Source organism: Ochotona curzoniae, unplaced genomic scaffold, assembly GCF_017591425.1.
Source record: "Ochotona curzoniae isolate NIBS_2020 unplaced genomic scaffold, NIBS_Ocur_1.0 contig_1274, whole genome shotgun sequence".
Classification (NCBI taxonomy): Eukaryota; Metazoa; Chordata; class Mammalia; order Lagomorpha; family Ochotonidae; genus Ochotona; species Ochotona curzoniae.
This window is the reverse complement of record NW_024465023.1, coordinates 30,591,430-30,617,017: the sequence shown is the minus strand read 5'-3', so window position 1 is coordinate 30,617,017 and position 25,588 is coordinate 30,591,430. Positions and strand designations below refer to the sequence as shown.

General features: G+C 41.4%; 1 protein-coding gene across 1 annotated transcript in view; it reads left to right on the top strand.

The window, feature by feature from the left end:
• The window catches only part of KIF4A (kinesin family member 4A), a 120,047-nt gene that overhangs the window by 39,027 nt on the left and 55,432 nt on the right, over positions 1 to 25,588 (top strand). The window contains exons 10-15 of the mRNA XM_041000782.1: positions 3,145 to 3,206; positions 9,984 to 10,116; positions 12,490 to 12,548; positions 12,653 to 12,758; positions 18,294 to 18,350; positions 19,344 to 19,529. Of these exons, the coding sequence (XP_040856716.1) occupies positions 3,145 to 3,206; positions 9,984 to 10,116; positions 12,490 to 12,548; positions 12,653 to 12,758; positions 18,294 to 18,350; positions 19,344 to 19,529 (603 nt within the window). The remainder of the gene's footprint in view (positions 1 to 3,144; positions 3,207 to 9,983; positions 10,117 to 12,489; positions 12,549 to 12,652; positions 12,759 to 18,293; positions 18,351 to 19,343; positions 19,530 to 25,588) is intronic.

The window sequence follows — 25,588 nt, the reverse complement described above, 5'->3', positions numbered from 1 at the left end:
GCCATACTCAGTTCTACTCCCCATTTCCTTTCATGTTTTTTCCTGTGTCCAAGATGTTCTTCCTTCTTTCTGATGTTTATTTGGTCCTTCTTCCCTGCAATAAATATATGTTGGATACTATTACATGCCTGGTACTATGCTAGATACATTATTTCGCAAAGCAGATATAGTCTCTGGCTTCATGGAGCATGGAGATTATTGTCTGGTACGAAACAAACATTAACCACATAATCATCATATGTAATTATAAACCGCGATAGTATACTACACATAATGTGTTAGGAGAACATTACCATATACTCTGCTTCTCCTTGATTGTCCTACTTCTCTGCATAGTTCTACCCAATTCCAAATATCTCACATCAAATAGCACTAACACAGGGAAGATATCTCAGATTAGATACATAAGAGTGTGTATGTGGCTAAGTGTGCTTATGAACCAAACTGCCCAAGTTTTACCCCCTGGCTCTAAAATTAGATATATGTGTACCTTGGGTAAGCATTCTGTGCTTTAGTTTCCCTATTTGTACATCGGAAATAATAGTGCCTGCTTCCCTGGGTTTTTGTGAGGGTTAAATGAATTAATATATATATAAAATACTTAGAGGACAGTACCTGATGTATAGAAAGTACCAAAAGGGTCTAAGTTAAGGAGCCTTTGAAGGACACAATGTCAGTGAGATTAGAATGTAGAAACTAAACGCAGAATGTAACAGTATGAGGCTAGACAAGAGAGTCCTGATCAAGGGTTTATGGGCCATGTTAAAAATGGTTTAAGAAGTGAGAATGGGGTAGGACAATTAAGCTACTACCTGAGATGCAGACATCTCACATAAGAGTGCCTGGTTCAAATCCCAGCTCCTCTACCTCTTAATCAACTTCCCGCTAATGCACACACTGAGAAGCAGCAGAGGAAGTTCTTGGGTTGACGCCATCTGTGTAGGAAATCTGGATTGAATTATGAGTTCCTGTCTTGGGATGGCCCAACCCTGGCTGTTGGAAATTGGAAGCATTGATAGAGTAAACCAGCAATTGGAAGAAGTCTATCCATGCATGTCTTTGTCTCTGCCTTTCAAATAAAATGAAAATAAATTTTAAATTGAGCTTCCACTGAGTGCTAAAATTGATCACTTACATCTTTTAAAATTTTGTATTTATTTATTTGAGATGCAGAGGGTCAGAGCAATGAGAGAAAGAATGAGAAAATTGCCATCTATCCATAGCCCATATGCTTGCAACCCCAGGCAGGTTTTCCTTATGGGTGCCAAGAACCCAACTACTTGAGCCATCATCACTGCTCAGGCTCTGTACTAGCCAGGATTAGCCTAGGGGCAATCCAACCTAGGTATTCCAGTATGGCACATAGACATCCCAAACAGCATTCTAAACTACTGTATCAAATGACCACCCCACTCATTTTCACTTTTAAAAGATGATTTTGCTGCTGTATAGAAATGGATGTTAGTGCCACAGGATTAGATTTGTGAAGATCATTAAAGAAGGGCTTCAGTAATCCAAGTGAGGGATACTGGTTTTATACTGGTGCTGTTGTTGATGACAGAAGTAATCAGAATTAAATAAGGGATGTGGGGATGACACTCAGGTTTGTGGAATTGAGAATTGGGTATTCACTGACTTGGTGTGCACTGAAAGAGCACCAGGTTTGGGGATAGCACAGAACATTGTGGAAATGGCAGGTACAGTGTTGAATATGAAGGTCTAGAGTTTGAAAAGATCTGTATTAGAGCCAAATTTGAATCATCAGTTTATACACAGTAATTGAAACAATAGGCAGAGTTGAAACTTTAAGATGAGTCTTTAGGGCCCAGTGTGGTAGAGTCCTTGCCTTGCACACCTTGGGATCCCATTTGGGCACTGGTACTTGTCCCAGCTGCTCTACTTCCAACCCAACTGCCTGCTTGTGGCCTGGGAAAGCAGTCGAGGATGGCCTAAAGCCTTGGGACCCTGCACCCATGTGGGAGACCTGGAGGAAGTTCCTGGATTCAGATCAGCTTAGCCCTAGTCGTTAAAGCGAGAAAACTGATAGTAAACTTTGAGAACAGGTAGAGTGATAATGAACCAAAAAGGAGACTCAGGAGATCAACTGGAAGAGCATAAAGAAAACCAGTGACGCATAGTGTTTTGTTAAGCCCAGATACTACCAGTCAGCCAGGAAATGTGGAACTTGGAAATTGTTGCTGATTTAGTAACATACATAAGTCATTGGTGATCTTAGCAAGGAATTTCGTTGGGATGATGTTGCCCCCCCCCAAAAAAAATTAGAACAAGTAAGAGAGAGGAGCCAAAGGAATCAGAGGGAATTGGTGGAAATTATTCTCAAATGTTGTGGAAACAGAAATAGTGCAAGCAAGATAGGAAGTGAGGTTGAGGAAGGTGCTTTTGTTTTAAGATGGAGAGAAACTTACTCGGAACAATCCTAAAGAAAAAGGAGAAACTAAAGATCTAGAAGATATAAGGCATAACACAGACAGGATTCCATAAGGAGGCAGGAAGAGTGGGGCCCCAAAGCACAAGCCTAGAGACTTGTCTCGGGGGACAGAGCAACCCTTCCTTCACAGGTGAAAAGGGAGAGGAAGCTTGCACCTGTGCTGTAGTTTAAGGTCCATTTCTAGGAAGCCTCTTTTGGGTCCTTGTGGAGTTTCTTTAATTCTGCTTCTTTTCAGAACCCTAAAGCCCTGAACTCTACCTGATAACTCAGGTAGAACCTTTCGGGCAATGTCTGTTTTAACATTATTTCCTCCTATTTCTGGTTTCAGGCTTGTCTTCCTCAACTAAATTACGAATTTGAAAGTAGGGACCATACTTGATTTTTGTATGTCCCCACAAATGCTTACCTTGGTCCTCAGTTTGATGTTAAAGCTAGGCATTCAACATAAGCTCATCGAGATGTTTAGTTAAAAGCTGCAACTCACTCTAAATAGTTGTTCATTAACGCTGATTGACCACTTATGCTTGATTCATCAGCCTTTGGTGCCTTCTGGAGTATCTGTGATGATGTGCCTTAGAATTCATAGACATTAAGTAAAATTACCCTGGTGCTGATTGTATTAATTTCATTGCCAAGGGATGGATGAATAGCTTTTGATTGGTGACTAGCTGATTAGTTTTCTTTGTTTCTTCCAGGTACAACAGCTACAGGTCATGTTGCTACAAGCCCATGGAGGTACCCTGCCAGGATCTATAAAGTAAGAATTACATCAATTCTACATTCTTGTCAGCTATGCAAGCAACACCAATAAAATTAATAAATATGAAAAAGAAACCGAAGGAAAAATCAGATCAATTTTAAATATGTATTCTAGTAGATGCTGTTTATCCTGAGAGCTGTTGTTCTTATTATGCTCAGGTTTTTGGCAGCACATGGCATCAAGGTAAGTATTTTACCAGCCTTGCTGGTTATTTGGGACTTTATTTTTGAAATAGCCTGATACACTTAGGAAGATCTTCTGGCCTCAAAAATTTGTTAAGGAATTTTACTATGAGTAAGAGCTGTCTCTTCTCCCCTGTTTGTTTATTACATGATTTAGTTGTATTTGCATAGGCTTGTGGATATTTAGTCTATGGGTTAATATCCATATGATCATTTGTATTATTGCTCAGATTGTTCTGAGCAAGACTTTCCAGTTGCTTCCTGTATTCTGTAACAAGATTTCTCAAACTCATATTTTCCATGTCCCACTTCTAGAATCAATCATATCTCTAAGGATCCCTGGTTTCGTTTTTGGAAAGTGGTATTCAGAACCAAGATCTGAATGCTAGTTACCATTAACTGTATATACTCCTTTTCACTGCAGCATTACTGCTTCCAGGCCTGCTCGTGGGTAGAGCGTGGCAACATCTTTTTTATACCACCCTATGTGTATATGCATAAGCAGCATATTTTTTATATCTTTTTAAATAGCTATTTTATATACATATTATATAATTATATTACTATATAATTATATGTATTACATATATGTACATGTATATGTGTATATATAATATACAAATATATGTGAATATAAATAATAATATATAATATATATATAAAATCCATGAGCCAGCAATGGATTCAACAAGAGAAAAGAAAGTATTTGGAATGAATAAAACTAAAATGAAAAACATCAAAACACATGGAATGCAGCCAAAAACAAAACAAAAAAAACCAGTATGGATCAGATTATCGAAGTTACACTTGCCGTGCTGGTTTCCTTATCTAAGAGAGAACATATGGTATTTGTTCTTTTGTGATTGACTCATGTGCCTGGGAAAGCAACAAAAGATATCCCAGATTCTTGGACCACTGTACCCACGTCAGGAGATGCAGAGGTAGCTCCAGACTCCTTGGCTTTGGACCGGCACAGCTCTGACTTGTTGTAGCCCTTTGGGGAGTGAAGCAGCTTGTGGAAGATTTCTGTTTCTCCTTCTCTGTAAAATCTACCTTTCAATTAAAAATGAATACATCTTTTTAAAAAGTGGGAGACACACAGACAGGAGGAGCTCTACCATAATGGCTGCAACAGAAAGAGTTGGGCTGTGCTAGCCTCAAGGCAGGAGACTGGAACACCATGTGGCTCTCCCATGTAGGTGGTAGGATCCCAGACACTTGGACCATCTTCTGCTGCTTTCCCAGGCACATTAACAGGGCACTGCTTTAGAGGCAGAGCAGCTGGGACTTAGGCCATAATCCAGTTGTAGAACATGGCCATCATCTGAGAAAGGCCTCTCATTCCCATTTGCTATCGTCCCATTTCCACTGCTGACCAAGACAATTTACTAATGTGCCTTTGTCTCAGTAGATTTGCCCCTTGTGGACATTTCCTATCCTTGGAATCATCCAGTTTGTGCTGATTTTTGCCTGGCTTCTTTACTCCTGTTGTTCAGACTCATCCCTATGACAGCATGTATCAATAGTTCATTCCCAATATTGAGTAGTATTCCATTATCCGGATAGAACACATTTTGTGTATCCATTTACCAGTTAATAGATTTTTTTTTATTCTTTCTAGTTTGGGGCTATGATAAATACTGCTGTTGTAAACATTCACTTGTAGGTTTTTATGTGAACATATGTTTGCACTGGGTGAATCCCCAGGAATGGAATTTCTTCGTGGTGTATTTACTTCTTTTTGAAACTGCCAAAATACATTTCAGAGTGGCTACACTGTTTACATTCTCCCCAGACTTCTGATTTTGATTCATAGTTAGAAAGTCTTTATACCGGAGTTAAAAGGAGAATTATCTCATGTTTACATCTAGTATTAATATTCTATTTATCTTTTAATTTATTTGCATGTTATTTTTTGTTAGGAGTTTATTCTTGTACATAATGTGAGCCTGCTTTCTTTTACTGTCCTTGTTTCCAATAACCCATTTTTTCATGTAGTGCATTGCTCTTGCAGCACAATTGTGAAAGTGCTAATAACACATAAAATTGCCATAATTTTAAAATCCATCGATAACCTCCTTTTCATTTCTAATGTTTCCCCTTTGGATAATTTAATCTGAATTTTCTAATACTATTTTAAGAATGTTGGATTAGGGCCCAGCACCATGGCCTAGTACCTAAAGCCTTTGCCTTGAATGTGCCAAGATCCCATATGGGTGCTGGTTCTAATCCCAGTGGCCCTGCTTCCTATCCAGCTCCCTGCCTGTGGCCTGGGAAAGCAGTCGAGGATGACCCAAAGCCTTGGGACCCTATACCCATGTGGGAGACCCGGAAGAGCTCCTGGCTCTTGGCTTTGAATCGGCTCAGCTCCAGCCATTGCAGCCACTTGGGGAGTGAATCATCTGACGGAAGATCTTCCTCTCTGTCTCTCCTCCTCTCTGTATATCCAACTTTCCGATAAAAATAAATAAACCTTTTTTAAAAAAAGAATGATGGATTAAGTGAAAAGAATTTGGCCCCATAGGATTTCTTAAAGACCTTAATCTCATTGCACTGATTTTAGAAGCAATTGGCCCCTCTTCCTTTTCTTTCAACCTAACACAAATGTATCTCATGAATGACAGAGTAACAAAAACAAGATCAAAGAAAACCATTCTAGACTTCTGAATATCTAGAATGTACTATAAAAAATAATTTCATGGGACAGGCATTTGGTACAGTAGTCACTTGAGACATCCACATGCAACTCTTAAAGTCTTCCCCATCATATGCGTGTCCTATTTCATGGGGTGGTCCTGTACTGCTTTAAAACTTGTGCAAAGAATTCTTTTGTCCTTAATATTCTGAGAGCTTCTATAGTCTATATTCTCTGTGTTCACATAGTATCTCTAACTGCATAGATTAAATACTGAGCTCACATCCCAGCTTCACTGTTTCATTTTAAGTTATTTTAGTCTCTTCGTGCCTCAGTTTCCTTGATTGTAAAATTGTAACAACAATAGAACCTACTTCATAGGGCGGTTGAGGGAAAAATGTTTATTATCAGAAAAACACTTAAAATATAGCTGATCACATAGTGCTGTGTAAGAGCATCACGCCACTATTGAAGTGGGCATTGTGGTGCAGTGGGTTAGCCATTGCTTGGGATGCACACATCCCGCTTCAGAGTGCCTGATTTAAGTCCCAACAAGTCCATTTTGCATCCAGTTTCCTGCTAAATCACATCCTGAGATGCAGCAAATGATGGCTTAAATACTCTGCCACCTGTGACATGGGAGACCTAAATGGCTCCTGCTTTTGACCTTGCCTACCTGTGACTGTTGAGAGCATTTACAGAGTGAACCAGTATGTGGAAGACTGATTCCATTCACTCTGTAGCCTGCTTCTCCAATAACAAGAACAAAGATACCTGTTTTTAAAAAGAATATTGGCTCTTGTTATCAATTGTAGAAGTATATAGATTTGTAGTTTTTGTTTTTAACTTGAGACACAAAAAGAGAGAGCTACCATCCTCTGGTTCACTCTCCAGATGCCTGACCTAGAAGCTGGAAACTCAGTCCAGGTCTCCAGCCTAAGTGACAGGGACCTCACTGAGCCCTTACCACTGACTCCCAGAGTCCACATTGGCAGGGAGTTGGGGTCAAGAGCCCTAGCTGGGTACTGAACCCAGTTACTCTGATTTGGAGAGATTTCATTGTGCTTGGAATGGCAAGATCGGCAGTAATTCAGAGCTATTGAACTATCAACACCTCTTGAGCAGTGCCCTTGGATTATGCCCTACATGGCTTCGGGTGGCTGTTCTCCATCCTAGGATAATGATGTGGTTGGGAACTACTGGGTTAAATGCTCATCCCTGTAATACTGAAATATTCAGATATAAGCCTCAGATTTCAGTGAAGAGGCCACCCCTAAGTGCTGGATTTTCCCTGCAAAAATCAACGGTTGACTTAAATGTGAGTCCTCAATTTAGAGAAACCTTGAACGTTTTTCAGAGGACAAAAACTGTTCAATTACATTGGAGCTTGCTGACTTACATGAATAACACATGGAAGCTTTCAGTTGAAAAACAAAGAGCAATCAGAAATAATATGAAATTTATTAACAGTTTAAAATCCACATATTTAATTGAACATTCCTTCAGAAGTCTTACTACTGTGATTATAAAGCCTTATTCTGTGACCTTACCATTAACTTTTTGAGAAAGGGCAGGAAGATACTCTACACGAAATTGATGGAGGCCTTAAGCTGAGCAAGAGGGCATTGACTTTATTCCTAAAATCCCTGTTTGTCCTTTATTGAGACTGACAGCAGCTGCTCCCTGTCCTTTTTCCTCTTTATCATAGCCTTGACAACTATTCCTTTTCCCTTCGGTCTTCTTCAGATCAAATCTTCGTATTTCTTCTGATCTTTTTTTAACCAGATTTTCTAGCCCTTTGAACATTTTATCCCAATGGATTAGGCAAAGCAAAACTGCTTTTTATTGATCCACTTCATTAGTTGAGGGCTGATGTAATCAAGCAATTTGCTTATGTTCCAAAGATTCTTATTTGCATGTATCCCTTCAAGCTATTTCTGTCTCTCCCTTTTAATCATATCTGTAATGAATATGATTGTGGCCACCAACCATTCTAAGCAGTTTGAAATTGGGAAACCATGGATTATCATTTCCAAGCTACACATGAATTTAGAAGGGAGCACTTGTTGGTAAAAAAATGTATGAGATGTGTTTTTAGTGGCCACTGGACTTCATTTCAGCTTTCTGACTTCTTAAATATTATTTTCCTAACTTTACAGCAAATGCATAATCAGCCTGTATTGGTCAGGTTGAATTTTAATCCTCAGTAGTTACCCTTCTGCCTGCTCCAGACCTGTTCCTTTCTTACTTCCCTAGCCTTTAGTGAGGAATTGAGGGGGTGACATTGTAGGTTAAGCCATTAACTACAATGCCAGGCCTCTGGTTCAAGCCCCAACTGCTCTATTGCAGTTCCTCACTCATGCACCTAGGAAAGCAGCAGAAGATGGCTCAAATAACCGGGCTTTGAACTCACATGAGTGGCCCAGAAGGAGCTCCTGGCTGCGGGCTGCCGAAGCACAGCACAGGCTATTGTGAACATTTTGGGGAGTGAACCAGTGAATTGAATATCTCTCTCTCTCTCTCTCTCCCTCTCTCCCTCTCTCCCTCTCTCCCTCCCTCCCTCCCTCCTTCCCTCCTTCCCTCCTTCCCTCCTTCTTTCTACCCCTCTTTCTGTCTCTGTCCCCTCTTACTGTAGCTATGCCTTTCAAATACATACATTAATTAATCTCTCACTTAAAAAAAAGATTTAAGGTAGGAAGAAGAAGCAAAGAACATATTTTAACAGTATTTAGTCAGTTACTTACTTATATAACATAAAATAGAAAGACCTTAAACCAAGAGCCAGGCTAACGATTAATCACTCTGGTTGGAGTAAACATTATGGTAGAGCAGGCAAGGCTGTCAGTTGGTATGCCTGAATCTCATGTCAGAATGCCAGTTCGAGTCCTAACGCCTCTGCTTCTGATCCATCTTCCTGCTGATATTACTGGGAAGACAGCAGAGGATGTCACTGGTGCCTGAGTCCATGCCACTCGGGGGGGGGGAGACCAGGATGGGGTTCAGGGCTCCTCGCTTTGGACTTGCTCCCTTTCTGTCACATTGCCTTTCAAATAAGATTCTTAAAATAGCTTTTTTTAGATTTTTATTTGAAAGAGACAGAAACAGAAGGAGAGACAGAGATCTTCCATCTGCTTGCTCCCCAAATGACCACAAAGGCCAAAGCTGAGCCAATGCCAGGAGCTTCTTCCTGGCCTCACATGTGGGTGCAGAATCCCAAGGCTTTGGGCCGTCCTCGACTGCTTTCCCAGGCCACAGGCAGGGAGCTGGATGGGAACAATCAAGACATAATCTGGTGCCCATATGGAGTGCTGCAGGCAGAGGCTTAGCCTGAAATACCATGCCTGCCTGCTAGCTCCTAAATCTTTTTAAAAGCATTCTCATTAAAAATGATTTCTGACTTGTATTAGTACCTTCCTCACACCATTTAAGAACTTGTAAGATTCATTTATTTTATTCGAAGGCATATACAGAGAGGAGGAGAAACAGAAAGATCTTTCTGTTTGCTGATTCACTCCTCAAGTGGCCACATCAGCTGGACCTGAGCCAATTTGAAGCCAGGAGTTTCTTGCATGCCTCCCATGCAGGTGTGGGGTCCCAAGGCTTTGGACCATCCTCAACTGCTTTTTCAGGCCACAAGCAGGGAGCAGGATGGGAACCGGACCCGATGGGATTAGAACTAGCGCCTGTATGGGATCCTGGCACATGCAAGGCAAGGACATTAGGCACTACGCTACTGCTCCAGGCTCACCACTTAAGAACGTTAGGGATGTGCTTCCTGTTTATGTAATATACCACCTTACAGGGAGGTTAGGAAAATTTAGCCTTTTCCCCAGACTTCTGGGAGGTGGTTTTATCCTAACTCCCACCAACAGATTTTATAGGCTATGTGTTTATTCACTTTTGATATATGCATTATTTGGCAGATATTTTTCTAATCCACCACTTTCTTTGTTTTAGTGTGGAACCATCCGAGAATCTACAATCCCTGATGGAGAAGAATCAATCCCTGGCAGAGGAGAATGAAAAATTAAGTCGTGGGCTGAGTGAGGCAGCTGGTCAGACAGCTCAGATGTTGGAGAGGATCATTTTGGTGAGGCCCCAAGAGGAAACTACCAGCAGCCTGCACAATTTAAAACTTGTGGTTTCCAAAATATTTCAATTGCTTCTCATTGTGAGAGATGAGTTATGTGGAAAGAGAAGTGTGTGTGTCGCCGCAGGGCAGTCTTTTGCATATAAACACATGAACTTGTCATCTGATGCATAGAAAAGTTGCAAAAGCAGTGAATGCCTGTAATATGCACCACCAGGACTCTACATGTATCTCCCTTTAAGACCAGGAAGGAAAGAACCAAGTCCCCCTGTCACTTAAGTCCTGCCTGTTTTTTCTCCTTAGTGCAGGTTGAATGTGCCTCATCTGAAATTCAAAACGCTAAAAAATCTGAAACTCTTTGAATGCCAATACCATGCCACAAGTTGAAAGCCCACATATGACCTCTTGTGACAGGTTACAGTAAAAATATGAGTACATTAAAATGCCATGATTTTTTTTTTAAGACTTATTTATTTTTATTAGGAGGAGAGACAGAGAGGAAGATATTCTGTCCAATGGTTCACTCCCCAAGTAGCCGCAACGGCTGGAGCTGAGCCAATCTGAGGCCAGGAGCCAGGAGCTTCTTCTGGGTATCCCACACGGGTGCAGGGTCCCAAGGCTTTGGGCCATCCTCAACTGCTTTCCCAGGCCACAGGCAGGGAGCTGGAAGGGAAGCGGGGCTGCCAAGATTAGAACCGGCGCCCATATGGGATCCCAGTGCGTGCAAGGCGAGGACTTTAGCTGCTGTGCTATCGTGCCGGGCCCTGCCATGTGTTTATTTTCAGGGTATGTTATATGTGGCATATGTGAAACGTTGAATACATTTTACATTTAGACTTGGGCCGTATCTCTAAGACATCTCATTATGTGTATGCATACATGAGCATTCCAAAAACTTTTTTAAGAATTTGAGATCCAAAACACTTGGGATTAAGAGATTCTTAACCTGTACCAAGTTACTGTTCCTCGTTCATTTTAATTCTTACGTGTCTTGCTTCCCCTCATGCTATCACATTTCGTATCCCTTCTGAACAGCTGCCATGGTGAAATATAACAGCTGGGAAATTAATTTCAATTCATTTTCCATATGGTTAATTTTCTAATAGTGGATCACTATGTAATTGATTACACCAGATCTGAATCTTGCTACCTGTCTGTCTGATAATAGCTAATCTCCTGGGTCCATATGTGCTGGCTCTGTCACTAACATTTTTCTACTCGTCTGAGTGCAGCTCGGTCTCTGATAGCACAACTATTGCCAGGAACAAAAATGAGCTTTCAGCGCAATGTAACCGAACCTTTGCAGAGTATGCATGTGCATGCATCGGTGTGCTCTCTAAACAGGGAAGGTAAACTGCGAGAAGGTTTCTTTGAATGGAGCCAAATTTTCCATCCACTGTATTGTCCATTACTAGCGCAAGAGTGAAAATGTGATCTAGAGGAATTTCATATCCAGTGTTCTGTGTCCAGTGCTGCATTTCAAGCCTTTGCGGCACTGTAGAAGGCATGTTTTACACGTCTGGGAGTGCTGCTGACCTAACCTACAGCACTTGTTAATCTAGCCACGTACACACCTGACCTTTATAAGGTTGTTACAATGATTGCCTGATAGGCTTATTGCTTGAGATTCTGTGGCAACTTCATGACAAGCACAACATTTTGTCCTATATAAGCTGTCCTTCCCAAATCTGTTGCGATCCAGCATGTTACAGATACTGTGATTGAAATAAAACCGAGAATATCAATCGCTCTTCCCAAAGCGTAGCTGCCTTCTGCTGTTTCTTTTTTCTGCCGTTCCGTTTTCTCTAACATCGTTCTTGGGCCTCACCCTTTTCCTTGCTTTCTTTTGCTAAAACTAGCTTACCCTATCAAATAGCGTAACATTAAAAAAAATCTTGGCTCAGATTTAGTGTGAGGCACCTTAATATTCCCAGAGCCCTTTTACTGGGGCTAGGGAACAGAATAGTGTAAAAGACAGTTTAAAGTGATTTATTTATTTCTTTTGCAAGCAGCAAGGAGTAGCATGCCAGGAATTATTGCTTCCTCCTCCCCCATCCCCAGTTGCAAAGTTCTCTATGGAATTAAGACTTCACACTCCACCCCGTACTCTCAGTTAGAAGGCAGGGATAAAACCCAGCTGCTTGGATGCTATCTTTAGTAGCTCATGTTGACTGAAGGGCTAATTTTCATGAATGTTAAAAAAAAACAAACACATTTCTCACTAAATAACCAAAGCTCACTAAATCCTCTATTATGATCCAGAAGGCAGTCTTTCTACGTAGGTTTTAATCCATAGGAGTAAGAGAAAGAGAGCGTCATTAGGAGAAGCTGTCAAGGTACTGCCACTGATGATCTCCTGGGTCTTTGTTGCAGACAGAGCAAGCGAATGAAAAAATGAACACCAAGCTAGAAGAGCTCAGGCAGCACGCAGCGTAAGTGTCCTACCTGATATATATTTGTTAGTGCCATCTACTGCTTTCGTATATGATCATGCATCATCTGGTTAACCCTTGGGCTGTTTTGCTTGAAATTTCAGGTGCAAGCTGGATCTGCAAAAGCTAGTGGAGACTGTGGATGATGAAGAATTAAAAGAAAACGTAGAGATAATTCGTAACCTGCAGCAAGTGATTACTCAGCTATCGGTAAGCCACGTAAGGGCACCGTAAGCAAGCGTACCAGTCCTGGCTGTTTCCCTTGACGCATTTAAGCGTTTCTAACAGAGCTTTATGCTGAAACAACTAGATCTACCTGAGCTACCTGAGAACAGAAAAAAATCATAGGCCATTGGATAGGATCTGTTAAAACCTTCATGCTTGCATATGTAATGACACATTAGTTTTTCAGTATTCTAATCAAATGCCACAAGTGGCTGCATAGTAATACAAAATTGTCTAGATAGCAAAAGCATATAGGCATTGACTTGCTGTCCTCTTAGTGTAGGCTAGCTTAATAAGAGGTGACCGGTTAATACCATAACTCTCCTTTATGACCATGAATACATTTGTATGATTGTTCTGCTATAAGTTCCATTTTTATTTAATTTTTCAAACTATTATAGTCATTGTGGGTATGTTTCAGGGATGAGGTAATTCTTTTTTTGTCCTCAAAGAAAAAATCTTACCTTTTAACCACCTTAAAAATTGAATTTTTGTTATGGTTTTTTGTATTAATCTTTAATCATGTATCCGTCTCATAAATATTGGAGTCATAACATGCAGTGTGGTTTTATTACATATGAATTCTTTTTTTTAATTAAAACAAAATGTATTTGAAAGGCAGAATGAGAGGAAGAGATCTTCCATCCTGAACTTCATTCCGCAATTGACTAGAAGGGCTATGCTTGAGCCAGATCAAAGCCAGCCACCTGAAACTCCATCTGCATCTTCCATGTGGAAGGCAGGAGCCAAAGTGTTTGGTTCTTCCTTCACTGCTTTCCTAGGCACATCAGCAGGGAGCTAGATTAGGCGCTGAGCAGCCTGGGTTTGAGCTGTCACCCCGATATGAGATGGTGGCATTGCAAGCCGCAGATTAAATCACTATGCAACAATGCCAGCCCCAATTCTCTTATCTATTACTCTGGAAAAGTAGTATATATTTGAATGTCTGGTGATAATTTCTAGCTCTTGAGCAGATGTTTTAAATTTTCTTCTATTTAAATATATATCTGTATACATGATCTTCCATGTCATCCACTAATGCCTGCGACAACAGGGAGTGGGGCAGGGGCCTGAGTCTGGGAGCCAGGAACTCAATCTAGGTCTCCAGTGTAGTTACAACTACTTCAGCAATTACTGGTGTTTCTAAGATCTTAACTAGCAGGAAGCTGGAGTCAGGAGCTTGGAACCAGAAGTCAAATGCCGGCACTCTATTGTGATATGTAGGCATCTGAATCAGAGGCTTGTCCACTAGGCCAGTCCCCATCCTTGGACAGAGATTCAATTTTTACCAGAACACTAACTATCCCATTGCCTGGTTTTGCCCAGTGTTTTGTAGGGTTATAAATAAGGTTATCACAAAATGATCCACACATAGATTTACCCTTGAAGAGCATATAAGGAAATGGTGTTATGGCAAAGCGAATAAGGCCACTACCTGTGATACTAGCATCACCTATGAACATCAGTGTATATCTCAGCTGCTCCACTTCTGATCCAACTCCCTTAATGGCCTGGCTACACGTGGGGAAACCTGGATGAAGCTCCTGGCCCAGCCCTGGCTGTCGTGGCCATCTACGGAGTGAACCAGTACATGGAAGATCTCACCTTTTACCTTATTTCTCCCTCTCTCTATATAACTTTCAAAATAAATGTTTTTTTTTTCAAAAAGGAAGAGTATGTACATGCCTTATGACCTTCCCTCACTGTGATTCAACAGAAATGTGTGCCTATGTCCCTAAAGGGTTTGTATCTGAATGCTTCAAGCTGCATTATTCAGATAGCTCTAAAGTGAAAATAACCCTGAAAAGCCAGTAGAATGAATAAACGAACAATTTTTAGAAGGAGTAAAATTGGGCCCAATATGATAGCCTAGTGGCTAAATCCTCACCTTGTATCTGCCGAGATCCCATCCTGCCAGCGGTTCATGTCCCAGTTGTTCCACTTCCATTCCAGCTCCCTGCTTGTGGCCTGCCTGGGAAAGCGGTTGAGGACGGCCCAAAGCCCTGGGACCCTGCACCCATGTGGGAGATCCAGAAGAAGTTCCTGGTTCCTGGCTCTAGATTGGCCCAGCTGCAGCCATTGCAGCCACTTGGGGAGTGAGCCAGCAGATGAAAGACCTTTCTTTCAGGTCTCTCCTTTCGAAATGTAAATCTGACTTTCCAATACAAATAAATCTTAAAGAAAAAGCAGTAAATGAAAGGGCACATCTATAGCATTGTGGGTTAGGCTGCAGGTTGGGATACCCAAATCCTATATTGGAGGATCTGTGGAAGTCCCAACACCTCTGCTTCCAATCAGGAAGGCATCATAGAAGAAATAGAGTCTTAAAAATGAATAGGAGCTGGGCCCAATGCAATAGCTCTATGGCTAAATGCTCACCTTGCAAGCACCAGAATCCTGTATGAACGCCTATTTGTGTCCTGACTGCTCCACTTCCTATTCAGCTCCTTGCTGTGGCCTGGGAAAGCAGTAGAAGATGGCCCAAAGCCTTGGGACCCTGCACCCGCATAGGAGACCCGGAGGAAGCTCCTAGCTCCTGGCTTTGGCTCCAGCACTGCAGTCATCTGGGGACTGCAACAAATAGAAGATTCATTGAACCAATGAACCAATGGATAGAAGATCTTTGTGTCTCTCCTTCTCTCTGTAATTCTGGTCTGCCTTTCACTTAAAAGATAATTAATTGAAAGAAAACAATAGTGCTTGCCATGCGGACTAGTGGATAAAGACAATCCACATAGAGGAAAAGGCAAATGCAAAAACCAAGAGGTATTAAAAGTTTTAGAAAATGGTAAGAATTTCAGTGTGGCTGAAGCTGTGCGTGAGCTAGAAAATAACTATCAAGGTTTAATTTCACCATCTGTAATTCTATTTGAACATATTTGAAACATCTGATATATACAAACATCACGTGAGCTGCCTCAGGATTAAGAGAACCTCAGCTGCAGAATCCCGCTGCAGCCAACATGTCTAAGTTCAGACAGTAGTGATCCCGGGCTCCTTTGTTCAGAGCCACCACAGCAATCTTAGAGGATTTCCCACCACCTGCTTTCTGGGGCTTTGAGCCACATGGGAAACATGTAGGAAAGGCATGGAATCAAATTACTAAAATAAGGTAAAGCATCCTCAGTAAGGAGCTGGCAGTCTGACTGGTTCCTGGTGCGCCCGTAGAGAGAGTCGCTATTGGTGCCTGGCTCAAGAGAATGTTGTACAATTGCTGTCTGCCACAAAAAATGCACTCAGCACACACAGTAGGAGGGTTGTAAAGATTGCCACAAGCTGATAAAGTCCCTGGCTTCCATCCACTCTCACACTTAGGCAGAGTAAACCTTTTTATCCCTGGCTCCTGCTGGACTCTCGAATCCGAATTCTTCACATCTATTGTTTGTAGGCCCGCCTAGCTACATTTTTTTTTTTTTTTGAAAATACATAACAGTGTATCCTGTGGCTTTTATTAAGGCTCACTACAGTAAAAGCAAAATGTTTCAAATGTAAGTGCTTGTGCCCTTCATTCTAGATTAAAACCATTTTTTATTTTTAGTGATGGGTGAATACCCCTTTTCTCGTCAGGAAGGCAACTATTGTTCCTGGATATTCCTCCTGGGGCTCTGAGTACTAAACTGTGCCATTTCTTCCTTTAAGTATAACTCGAGCAAGCCTCCTTGCTACAGTTACCTAGGAGGAAATTCATGCAGTCATTTCAGTCCCACAAAATCAAAACATTTTTTTGGTCGTTTAGATTCCTTCCTCCAAGACCAGTTCTATATCAAGCATTTTTGCATGCCCCGTAATGATATTACTTATTACAAGCACAAACCTCATTTTTAAGAGTTTTGCTGATTAATGTAATATAATGTACCCTAGTCTCATTCCCCTGGTATCCTTTAAATCTCTCTCTTTTTTTTTTTTTTTATTTTAGAGGTTCTCAGATATGACCTTAGAATGTGGGCACACAGAGAAAAGTGAATAGATCCCATTGTTACATATTTACATTTTGGATTATGATGACACATTCCTACCATATTCACACAGAACATGTCACCTGCCCTAAGCTTAAACCTTAACACTGTGAAATTTCACTGGGCCAACAGTCAAAGGAAAAACCCCACAGTGACAACATGGCTTCTTTAAGGATTAATCCATCTACTTTGATCCTGACTGAAAGTTATTAGGAAAAAAAAAATCTCCAATACCCAGCACAATAATCCCTAATAATCTAGGATGTGTGTCTAGCTAGTTCTTACTCTAAAGCTTGTAATGCAGAAGGATGCAATGGTTACCCACTAACCAACTGACTGCACTGTTTTTTTTTTTAAAGAAAGATGTAGTATGTCCTGTAGTTGGAGGATCACCAGTACTGCAATCATGGTAGAAAGTAGGTAGGAACCCCGGAGCTTTCCTTTAAGTTCTCTTTGCACCTCGTTAGGAGAATAAGGGAATCTTTCTGAGTAGCCCTTAATAAGGACTGCTTCACTCTTTATCTTAAAGAGACTGAAATTCTAATTTCAACCGTTACATTTTGTTTCTCAGAGTTGAAGTAGAGGTTATTCCATGTACTGACCCTGAATTCTTTCTTTGCTATGAAGTTAATAGCTCTTTGACCTATGACCTCCTTAACCACATGACTTCCTGGAAATAATCCATTCTTCCCAAGGCTTTGAAGAATCAAAGGCTTTGCAGTAATCCATATATTAGAATACCAAATTAGGCCTGAATTCCAATGGTGAGACCAGAGCTTGCTCGTATGATAGTCTATAAACAAATTGGTGCTAATAAGTGGTTTCAGATTTTCTTTCTAAACAGTGGTTGTTCTACTGCCCTGAGAAGGAATTTGCCATCCTCTGGGAGGAAATCAGTGCTTAGCTTTTCCCTCCTAGCAACAACCAGTTGTAGTAACTACATACGGAATAACTCCGTATTATCAGTTTCTATCTATCTATGTTATTTGCACAGAGGCTGCAGTACATTTGTCTGATCTCACGAGCCCATTTTTTCAGGGTATTCACCCTGTAAAATTTATTTCGTCATAAATGAAGATATTGCTACCTTGACTACCTGTAATTAAGCTTTAACATTTTCTATTTACTTTTCTGCTTCATTGCCATTATCTTGTGTGTCTACTGTTAATGTGTTATGCCCATAAGAAATGGCTAGGTTTGTATATTAATAGGACAGTTGGTGGTGGGAGCATAAAAAGAAAGGCTAGCGCTTATAAAATGGCTTAAACTTTGGCTTGTTCGAATGGCGAAGTGTTTCACTCTGGCCCAGTGATCTCTGGCAGATGGCAGAGCAGAAGCTCTGTAAATGTGTTAGTTGCCGCGTGATTTTATTTTCTTTTAAAGACCACACATTTGCCCTTTATGAAGAAGAAAAGACTCTTGAGAGATAGGGGATGGAAACTTGTGGCTGTTGGGGTATCTAAGACTATGTACAATTGAAAAAAAAATTAAGTAACCAGGATCAGCTCCACTAGTTAGCTGTATTTCCAAATCTTTTCCTAAATTGAGCTATTTGTCTTTGCAGGATGAAACTGCTGCTTGCATGGCTGCAGCCATTGATACTGCGGTAGAACCAGAAGCTGTAAGTAATGGGTCCCTTTGTGGGAAACTGGGAACTCTTAATTGTGCCACTTTCCATAATTTACTACTAGACTAAATAAAAGAATCTGTGATTGTTACCATTCTCCATAGAAGGCCATGGAAATACAGAAATCCTTAGCATAAATCTCAGCTTCATAAAATCCCTAGCTATGGATAGGCACAGGCTTGCTCTGTCACAGTAATAGCAACTGGTGATGGATTGGAGGGCTTTTCAGGTATGCCACAGCTGTATTTACAATCTGGCTTTCTAAGTTCTTGTCAGATGCTAGTGAGCTCTATCACCTATTGACTAAGTTAGTAGGAAGAGAAGAAAAATACTAGGGAATTATGGTCAAGGCAGAAAATCATTAGAGGAAAAATGCGAGACGCCTTTTTTTCCCCCTCCACATACTTTTCTATAGATGAAATGATTAGGGGGTAAAAGAACCAAGGAAAATATTTTGATAGCTCAGATTGCAAGAATAGAATAATGTATTATATGGAATAAAAGTTATAAAGTCAAAATCAAAGACTAGCCAAACTAAAACTGTTTTTTTACCTCTAAAATGAATTTTCTTTGATACTTTTTGTATTCTGCAAGAAGGAAGGTAGGAAATCACTCAGGTGCTGCAGGTCAGCTATGTAAGATAGGATGAGCCCTGCCCTTCATTTCCACCATTTACGTTGAGAACTCCCTGGGATAAGCTGTACGTGAAAAATGCTGACCAGATCACTTGATGGATGAGCAACAAACTTAGTTGAATCTAAAGGAATCAATTAAAACGTGCAGGAAATCAGTACTTGTGAGAGTAGAGGCATAGGCGAGCTCCATTGATTGCAAAATGTTTGACGCAAATGTTGTATGAGAAGCCACAGTGCTGAAGGAGCAGGCATGCTGCTAGGGGAGGAGTGGCCAAGACTTGGTGACATGGTGCCTCAGAAACCGCAGTTGCTTTGTATTTCTCTTACAAATCGTCACCCTGTTCTTTTGCAGCAGGCAGAAAGCAGTCCAGACACGAGCAGGTCGTCTGATGCTTTCACCACTCAGCATGCTCTGCGGCAAGCTCAGATGTCCAAGGAGCTGATTGAGCTGAATAAAGCCCTTGCTCTGAAGGAGGCCCTGGCTAGGAAGATCACCCAGAATGACAGCCAGCTACAGCCCATTCAGTTCCAGTACCAGGTAAACTGTTTCCGAGAGCAGCATTTGTTGCCGTTTGTGTCTAACTGAACATGAAGAGGACACCACGCCATTTTTGGCGATGAAAAAACAACACAGTTATGCGTAGTGCAGCTCGAGTTATATTGGTTTATAAAGGAAATATAATTCAGAGTAAAGGACCTGTACTTTTTATTCCATTTGATCTGATACCTTCCCTTATGCACAGACATTTAAGTTTGAGAATATTGAATAAACATGGTCCCTAGTTGTCAAGACATGGTACTCTGATAAATGATTGGATTCTGAGAAGAGTTTGTCCCGACAGATTATTTGGGTTATGGTGTGAATTGGGAAGAGACTGAAAGTAGACATCACATGAATTGGCAAATGATTAAACGTTTTTGTCCTAGGGGTTCTTTCTTTTTTAAAAATTTATTTATTTTTATTGGAAAGGCAAACATACAGAAAGAGATCTAACAACGGCTGGTTCACTCCCAAGTGGCTGTACCAGCCTGGGCTGAGCTGATCCAAAGCCAGGAACCAGGAGCTTCTTCTGGGTTTCCCACATGGGTGCAGGGTCTCAGGGCTTCAGACCGTGCTCTGCTGCTTCCCCAGGCTGTGAGTAGAGGCAGGATGGGAAATAGAGCACCCAAGACATGAATCCACACCCATATGGGATCCCAGTGCATGCAAGGTCAGGTTTAGCTGCTAAGCTATCACACCGGGCCCCCTAGTGGTTGTTGTAAATGACCCTTGCTAATTAATACTCAAGTCTGTATGTAAAGGCGAGTCTTTGCCTTCAGGTTGTCCTCAATGGTTTATGTGATCCCAAAGATATGGTGAGGTGGGTGGTAGTGAAAGAGTGAATTGCTTTCCTATCCAGTTCATGTAGTGCAACAATGCTCACACTTTACCAGCTCTATCTCATTTTTAAAGTAAAGACAAATCATGAAAAGCAATAAAGGTATTTTTCCAAATAAATTTTCACCCTTATTTCCTCTAGAGTAGAGACTATTTCCTAAATGATAAGTTAGTTTTCAATAGGGGCATTTTCATTTTCTCTTTTATTTAGCCTTGCTAAACTTTTTTAAGCTTAGTTTTATTTCTGTCAAACAAATGTGTGTACATGATTTTCAAAGTCAAAACAGTTCAGTACTCAGAAAGATAAAGAAAGGCAATCTTCCCCTACTACCTTCCCATCTATTTCTTAGGCTAATATGTTTAATTCTTCAAGCTATTCTGACATTCACCTCCATATTTCTAGCAAAGAATTGACAATATAATTGTGTTAATTTAAAACATTTAGACATTGTGTGTTGACTTCCCACTGTGAAGGCAAGAAGATAGTTCTCTTATCCCACCACCCTGCACACCATATCTCTTTTTATTTCAAAATACTTGTAATTTTTGGTCAGATGATTATTTAGTGTTTAAATTTTTCTTTTCTTTTCTTTTCTTTTTTTTTTTTTTTTTACTTCTTTTTTATTATTATCATTTTGTGATACAGTTCCCTAGGCTCTGGGATTTCCCCTGCCCTCTCCCCAAATCCTCTCCCCCACAATGAGTTCCCCTATATTATTACTACATTATAGTACTTCATGAATAGTCATATGTCCATCATTGCGGGCATGGACAATGGCAGAGAGTCCAGCATCTTATTGTCAAGATATAGTTAACAGTTTCATTGGGAGTCCATCTTTGATCTGGAAGTAGAGATGCATACTGCATTGTATCCTCACATCTGGATATGATAGTCTCCATTACACAGTTATTAATCAGCAACAGAAAGAAAAACAATTTTAAAATGCCATGAAGTTAAATAACATGCTACTGAATGATTAATGTGTTGCTGAAGAAATGAAAAAGAAAATAAAGAACCTTGAAGAAAATGGTGCTACTATATGATCTATGAGTCAGTGGAGAATTTAATGAGAAAATGTTTCCATGAGATGAAAATAAAAAAAAAAAATCAAAATCCATGAGATACAGTTTCCACTGTCCTTTGTTGATGAACTGTGTCTCCTGTAGGTAACCGGTAGATGGGTTTTGTTTTTTAATCTAGCCTACTAATCTATGACGTTTGCTTGATGAGTTTAAGCCATTCACATTCAGGGTTAATATGAATGGGTGGTAATTTGGTCTCGTCATTTTAGGAATGGGTTGTTCATTGATTTAGTCTTCTGTTGTTATTTTACTGGGATGTTCCTCACATTTTCCTTTGGTTTTGGTGGCGCTATTCCTTTTCTCTGTCAAGAGAACATCTTTAAGTATCATCTGTAGGGCAGGTTGGGAAGAGGCATATTCTTTTTTCTTTTCTTTACTGTGGAAGAATTTAATTTCATTTTCAAAGACAAAGAAAAGCTATGTTGGTTGCATTATCCTGGGCTGACAAGTTTTTCTTTTAGAATCCAGAATATATTACTTCATTCTCTTCTGGCTTGCAATTTCCTGTGAGAGATCAACTGTGAATTTAATTGGCATTCTTTCATATATCAGTTGATTTTTTTTTTCACATGCACATGTAAGGATCTTTTCCTTACGTTCAATTGCAGAGAGCTTGATGATCACGTGTCGTGGTGAAGATTGTTTTTTTGTTCAACCTTAATGGGAGTTTTGTGCCCCTCCTGCATGTTGTTTCACAATTTCTCAGGATTAGGGAAATTTTCCCTTATTTTTTCATTGAGTATATTTTTAAACCCAGCTTCTCTTTCTGTACCTTCTGGGACTCCCATAACTCTTACATTTGGCCTTTTAATAGTGTCTTTCAACTCTTGAATACTTTTTTTTTTTTAGCCTGATCCAGCTCTGCTTCTGGATTTTTGGTTTTTTTTCCCTTTGGTGACAGGAAATATCTTCTTTTTTTTTTTTAAGATTTATTTATTTTTATTACAAAGTCAGATATACAGAGAGGAGGAAAGATAGAGAGAGGAAGATCTTCTGTCCAATGATTCACTCCCCGAGTGACCTCAATGGCGGGTGCTGCAACAGTCCGAAGCCAGGAGCCAGGATCTTCCTCCAGGTCTCGCCACACGGGTGCAGGATCCCAAAGCATTAGGCTGTCCTCAACTGCTTTCCCAGGCCACAAGCAGGGAGCTGGATGGCAAGTGGAGCTTCCAGGATTAGAACCGGCACCCATTTGGGATCCCGGTGCATTCAAGGCAAGGATTTTAGCTTGCTAGGCCATGTCTCCAAGCCCAGGAAATCTTCTAATTTTGAGATTCTTTCTTCTGCCTCCTTCATTCTATTTTGGAGACGCTCCACTGTACTTTTAATTTGCTCCACTGTATTCTTCATTTCTGATATATCAGCTTTCATTTGATTCATTTCCTGTATGACATATTGCTTAAATTGCTTGAACTCCTGTATTATGTGCTTCTTGTTGTTGATAAGAAGCTTTATAACAAGTGTTTTCAGGGCCCAGGCAATGCCCTAGTAGTTAAAGTCCTTGCCTCGGGCCCGGCGCAGTGGCGCAAGTGGTTAAAGGTCCTCGCCTTGCTCGCCCCGGATCCCATATGGGCGCCGGTTCTAATCCCAGCAGCCCCGCTTCCCTTCCAGCTCCCTGCCTGTGGCCTGGGAAAGCAGTCGAGGACGGCCCAAAGCTTTGGGACCCTGCACCCGCGTGGGAGACCCGGAAGAGGCTCCTGGCTTCGGATCGGCATAGTATCGGCCCGTTGCGCTCACTTGGGGAGTGAATCATCGGACGGAAGATCTTCCTCTCTGTCTCTCCTCTCTGTATATCCGCCTTTCCAATGAAAAAATAATAAAAATAAATCTTTAAAGTCCTTGCCTGGAACACACCGGGATCCCATGTGGGCACTGCTTCTAATCCTGGTCAGCCCCACTTCCCATCCAGCTCCCTGCTTGTGGCCTGGGAAAGCAGTCGAGGACAGCCTAAAGCCTTGGGACCCTGCACCCATGTGGGAGACCCGGGAGAAGCTCCAGGCTCCTGGCTTCAGATTGTCTCAGCTCCAGCCATTGCAGCCACTTGGGGAGTGAGTCAGTGAACAGAAGATCTTCCTCTCCATCTCTCCTCCTCTCTGTATATTTGCCTTTCCAATAAAAATAAAATAAATCTAAAAAAAAAGTGTTTGAATTCTGCATCCCCTATTTTCTCAGTGTCTTCTTCAGTGAACTCTGAGATTGGCAAAGGCCAATCCTTTGCAGGGGCGTCTTCAGTAATGTTCATTGTACCTCTGTCTCTTCTTTGCTCTTGGTCATTGTACTTCTGGTTAGCAGATTTTTCTCCTTGGGGCAGGTTTCTAAGCTGTGTCACTCACAAATCTACAATTCGATTTTACTTACTATGGTTGGCACACGGCTCTGTGTTTGCAGTTGTGCCACTCCCTCCAGCGAGTTCCAGATCTGGGATCTTATGTTAGACTTCCCTCATGGTCTCTTTATCCCCAGCTCCTGGCTCACCACTCTTCACCTCCTGTGATACCATCCTTAGGCTACACTGTTTTGTGTACAACCTTTCTCCCACTTCCTGCTAGAGCAGTTCCCAGGATTAGGGAGACACCAGGTGTCCTATATAACTAGGTTGTTGGTGGTGTTGGTCTTGCTGAACCTGTTGACTGTTAGGTCTGAGAGCTACACAGACCTCTTTTGACCCGTACGACGCTAAGTTAGTATTATTTTCCCTGTGGGACTAGAGCAATGCACTGAGCTCAGCGAGTTCACTCCCAGCTCTTCACATGTGCAGCTCACTGTTGTCCCTGCAGTCTTAAAGCCTTTGCCAAACTGTACAAAATGGTGCCTGGCATGCCACTACTAGAGTTCCTGATATTCTGGCTGTCAGGTCTGAGGGCTACCCAGACCTATCTTGGGTAGAACCTGTAGGATGCCATGTTGTTACAGCTTACTGAGGCAGAAATGAGCTCACTCTCAGCTTAGTACATGAGCAGTACCATCCTATAGCTTTTGCCTCCCTATACAAAATGGTGCCCAGTTCGGCTGTAGAGGGTGGACTGGACTGTGAAATTCACCCTGTTCCCGCGCCACCCTGCTGGGACCTGCCACACTGTCTCTGCTCCTGGTCAAATCAAACAGATCAGCAGGATGGGTAGTTGTTTGTCTAGGTTCACCCCCTGAGCTCCCAATGAATACACTTTCCCACCTTTTGGCTGGTCAATTCCCACCTGCTCTTGTAGTTCAAATTGCTGTTTGCTGAATGCTGCTGGGGTATTGGTCATTGCAACACCAAACCATTGTATCCACTGCTTTCCCAGGTCTGTCATTCTCCAGGTGCCCCTCTGCTGTTTTTATGTCCTCTCCTACTTCCTGGAATGTGCCCTCTCTGTTTCACACTGGCTCGTGTTTCTCTGTCTGTTTAAATGTGTCCTTACCATATTCCTCCACACATTCATTGTGTTTAAATTTTTCTAACTCTGTTAAATATACTTTACAAATGAGCTGCATAGTGTAATGTGATGACATTTCTTGTTCAACTTTTTGTATTTTCTTGTGCTAATCATCTCAGTTTTTAAAATTTACTTAATCTTCTATGTGCCTATCATTTTTACTGCAAACATTTTGGTAAGACGGGCCCGGCGCCGTGGCGCAAGTGGTTAAGTCCTCGCCTTGCACGCCCGGGATCCCATATGGGCGCCGGTTCTAATCCCGGCAGCCCCGCTTCCCTTCCAGCTCCCTGCCTGTGGCCTGGGAAAGCAGTCGAGGACGGCCCAAAGCTTTGGGACCCTGCACCCGCGTGGGAGACCCGGAAGAGGCTCCTGGCTTCGGATCGGCATAGTATCGGCCCGTTGCGCTCACTTGGGGAGTGAATCATCGGACGGAAGATCTTCCTCTCTGTCTCTCCTCTCTGTATATCCGCCTTTCCAATAAAAAATAATTAAAAAATAAATCTTTAAAAAAAAAAAAAACATTTTGGTAAGACTCATCATATTATGATCTAATTTATACCAGATAATTTTATTAGGGCTTTTCTTTCTTGAAAACAAGCCTGGCATGATAGCATAGTAGTTAAAGTCCTCGCCTTGAATGCACCGGGATTCTATATGGGCGCTGGTTCTAATCCTCGTGGGCCCACTTCCCATCCAGCTCCCTCCAGTCCCAAAGCTTTG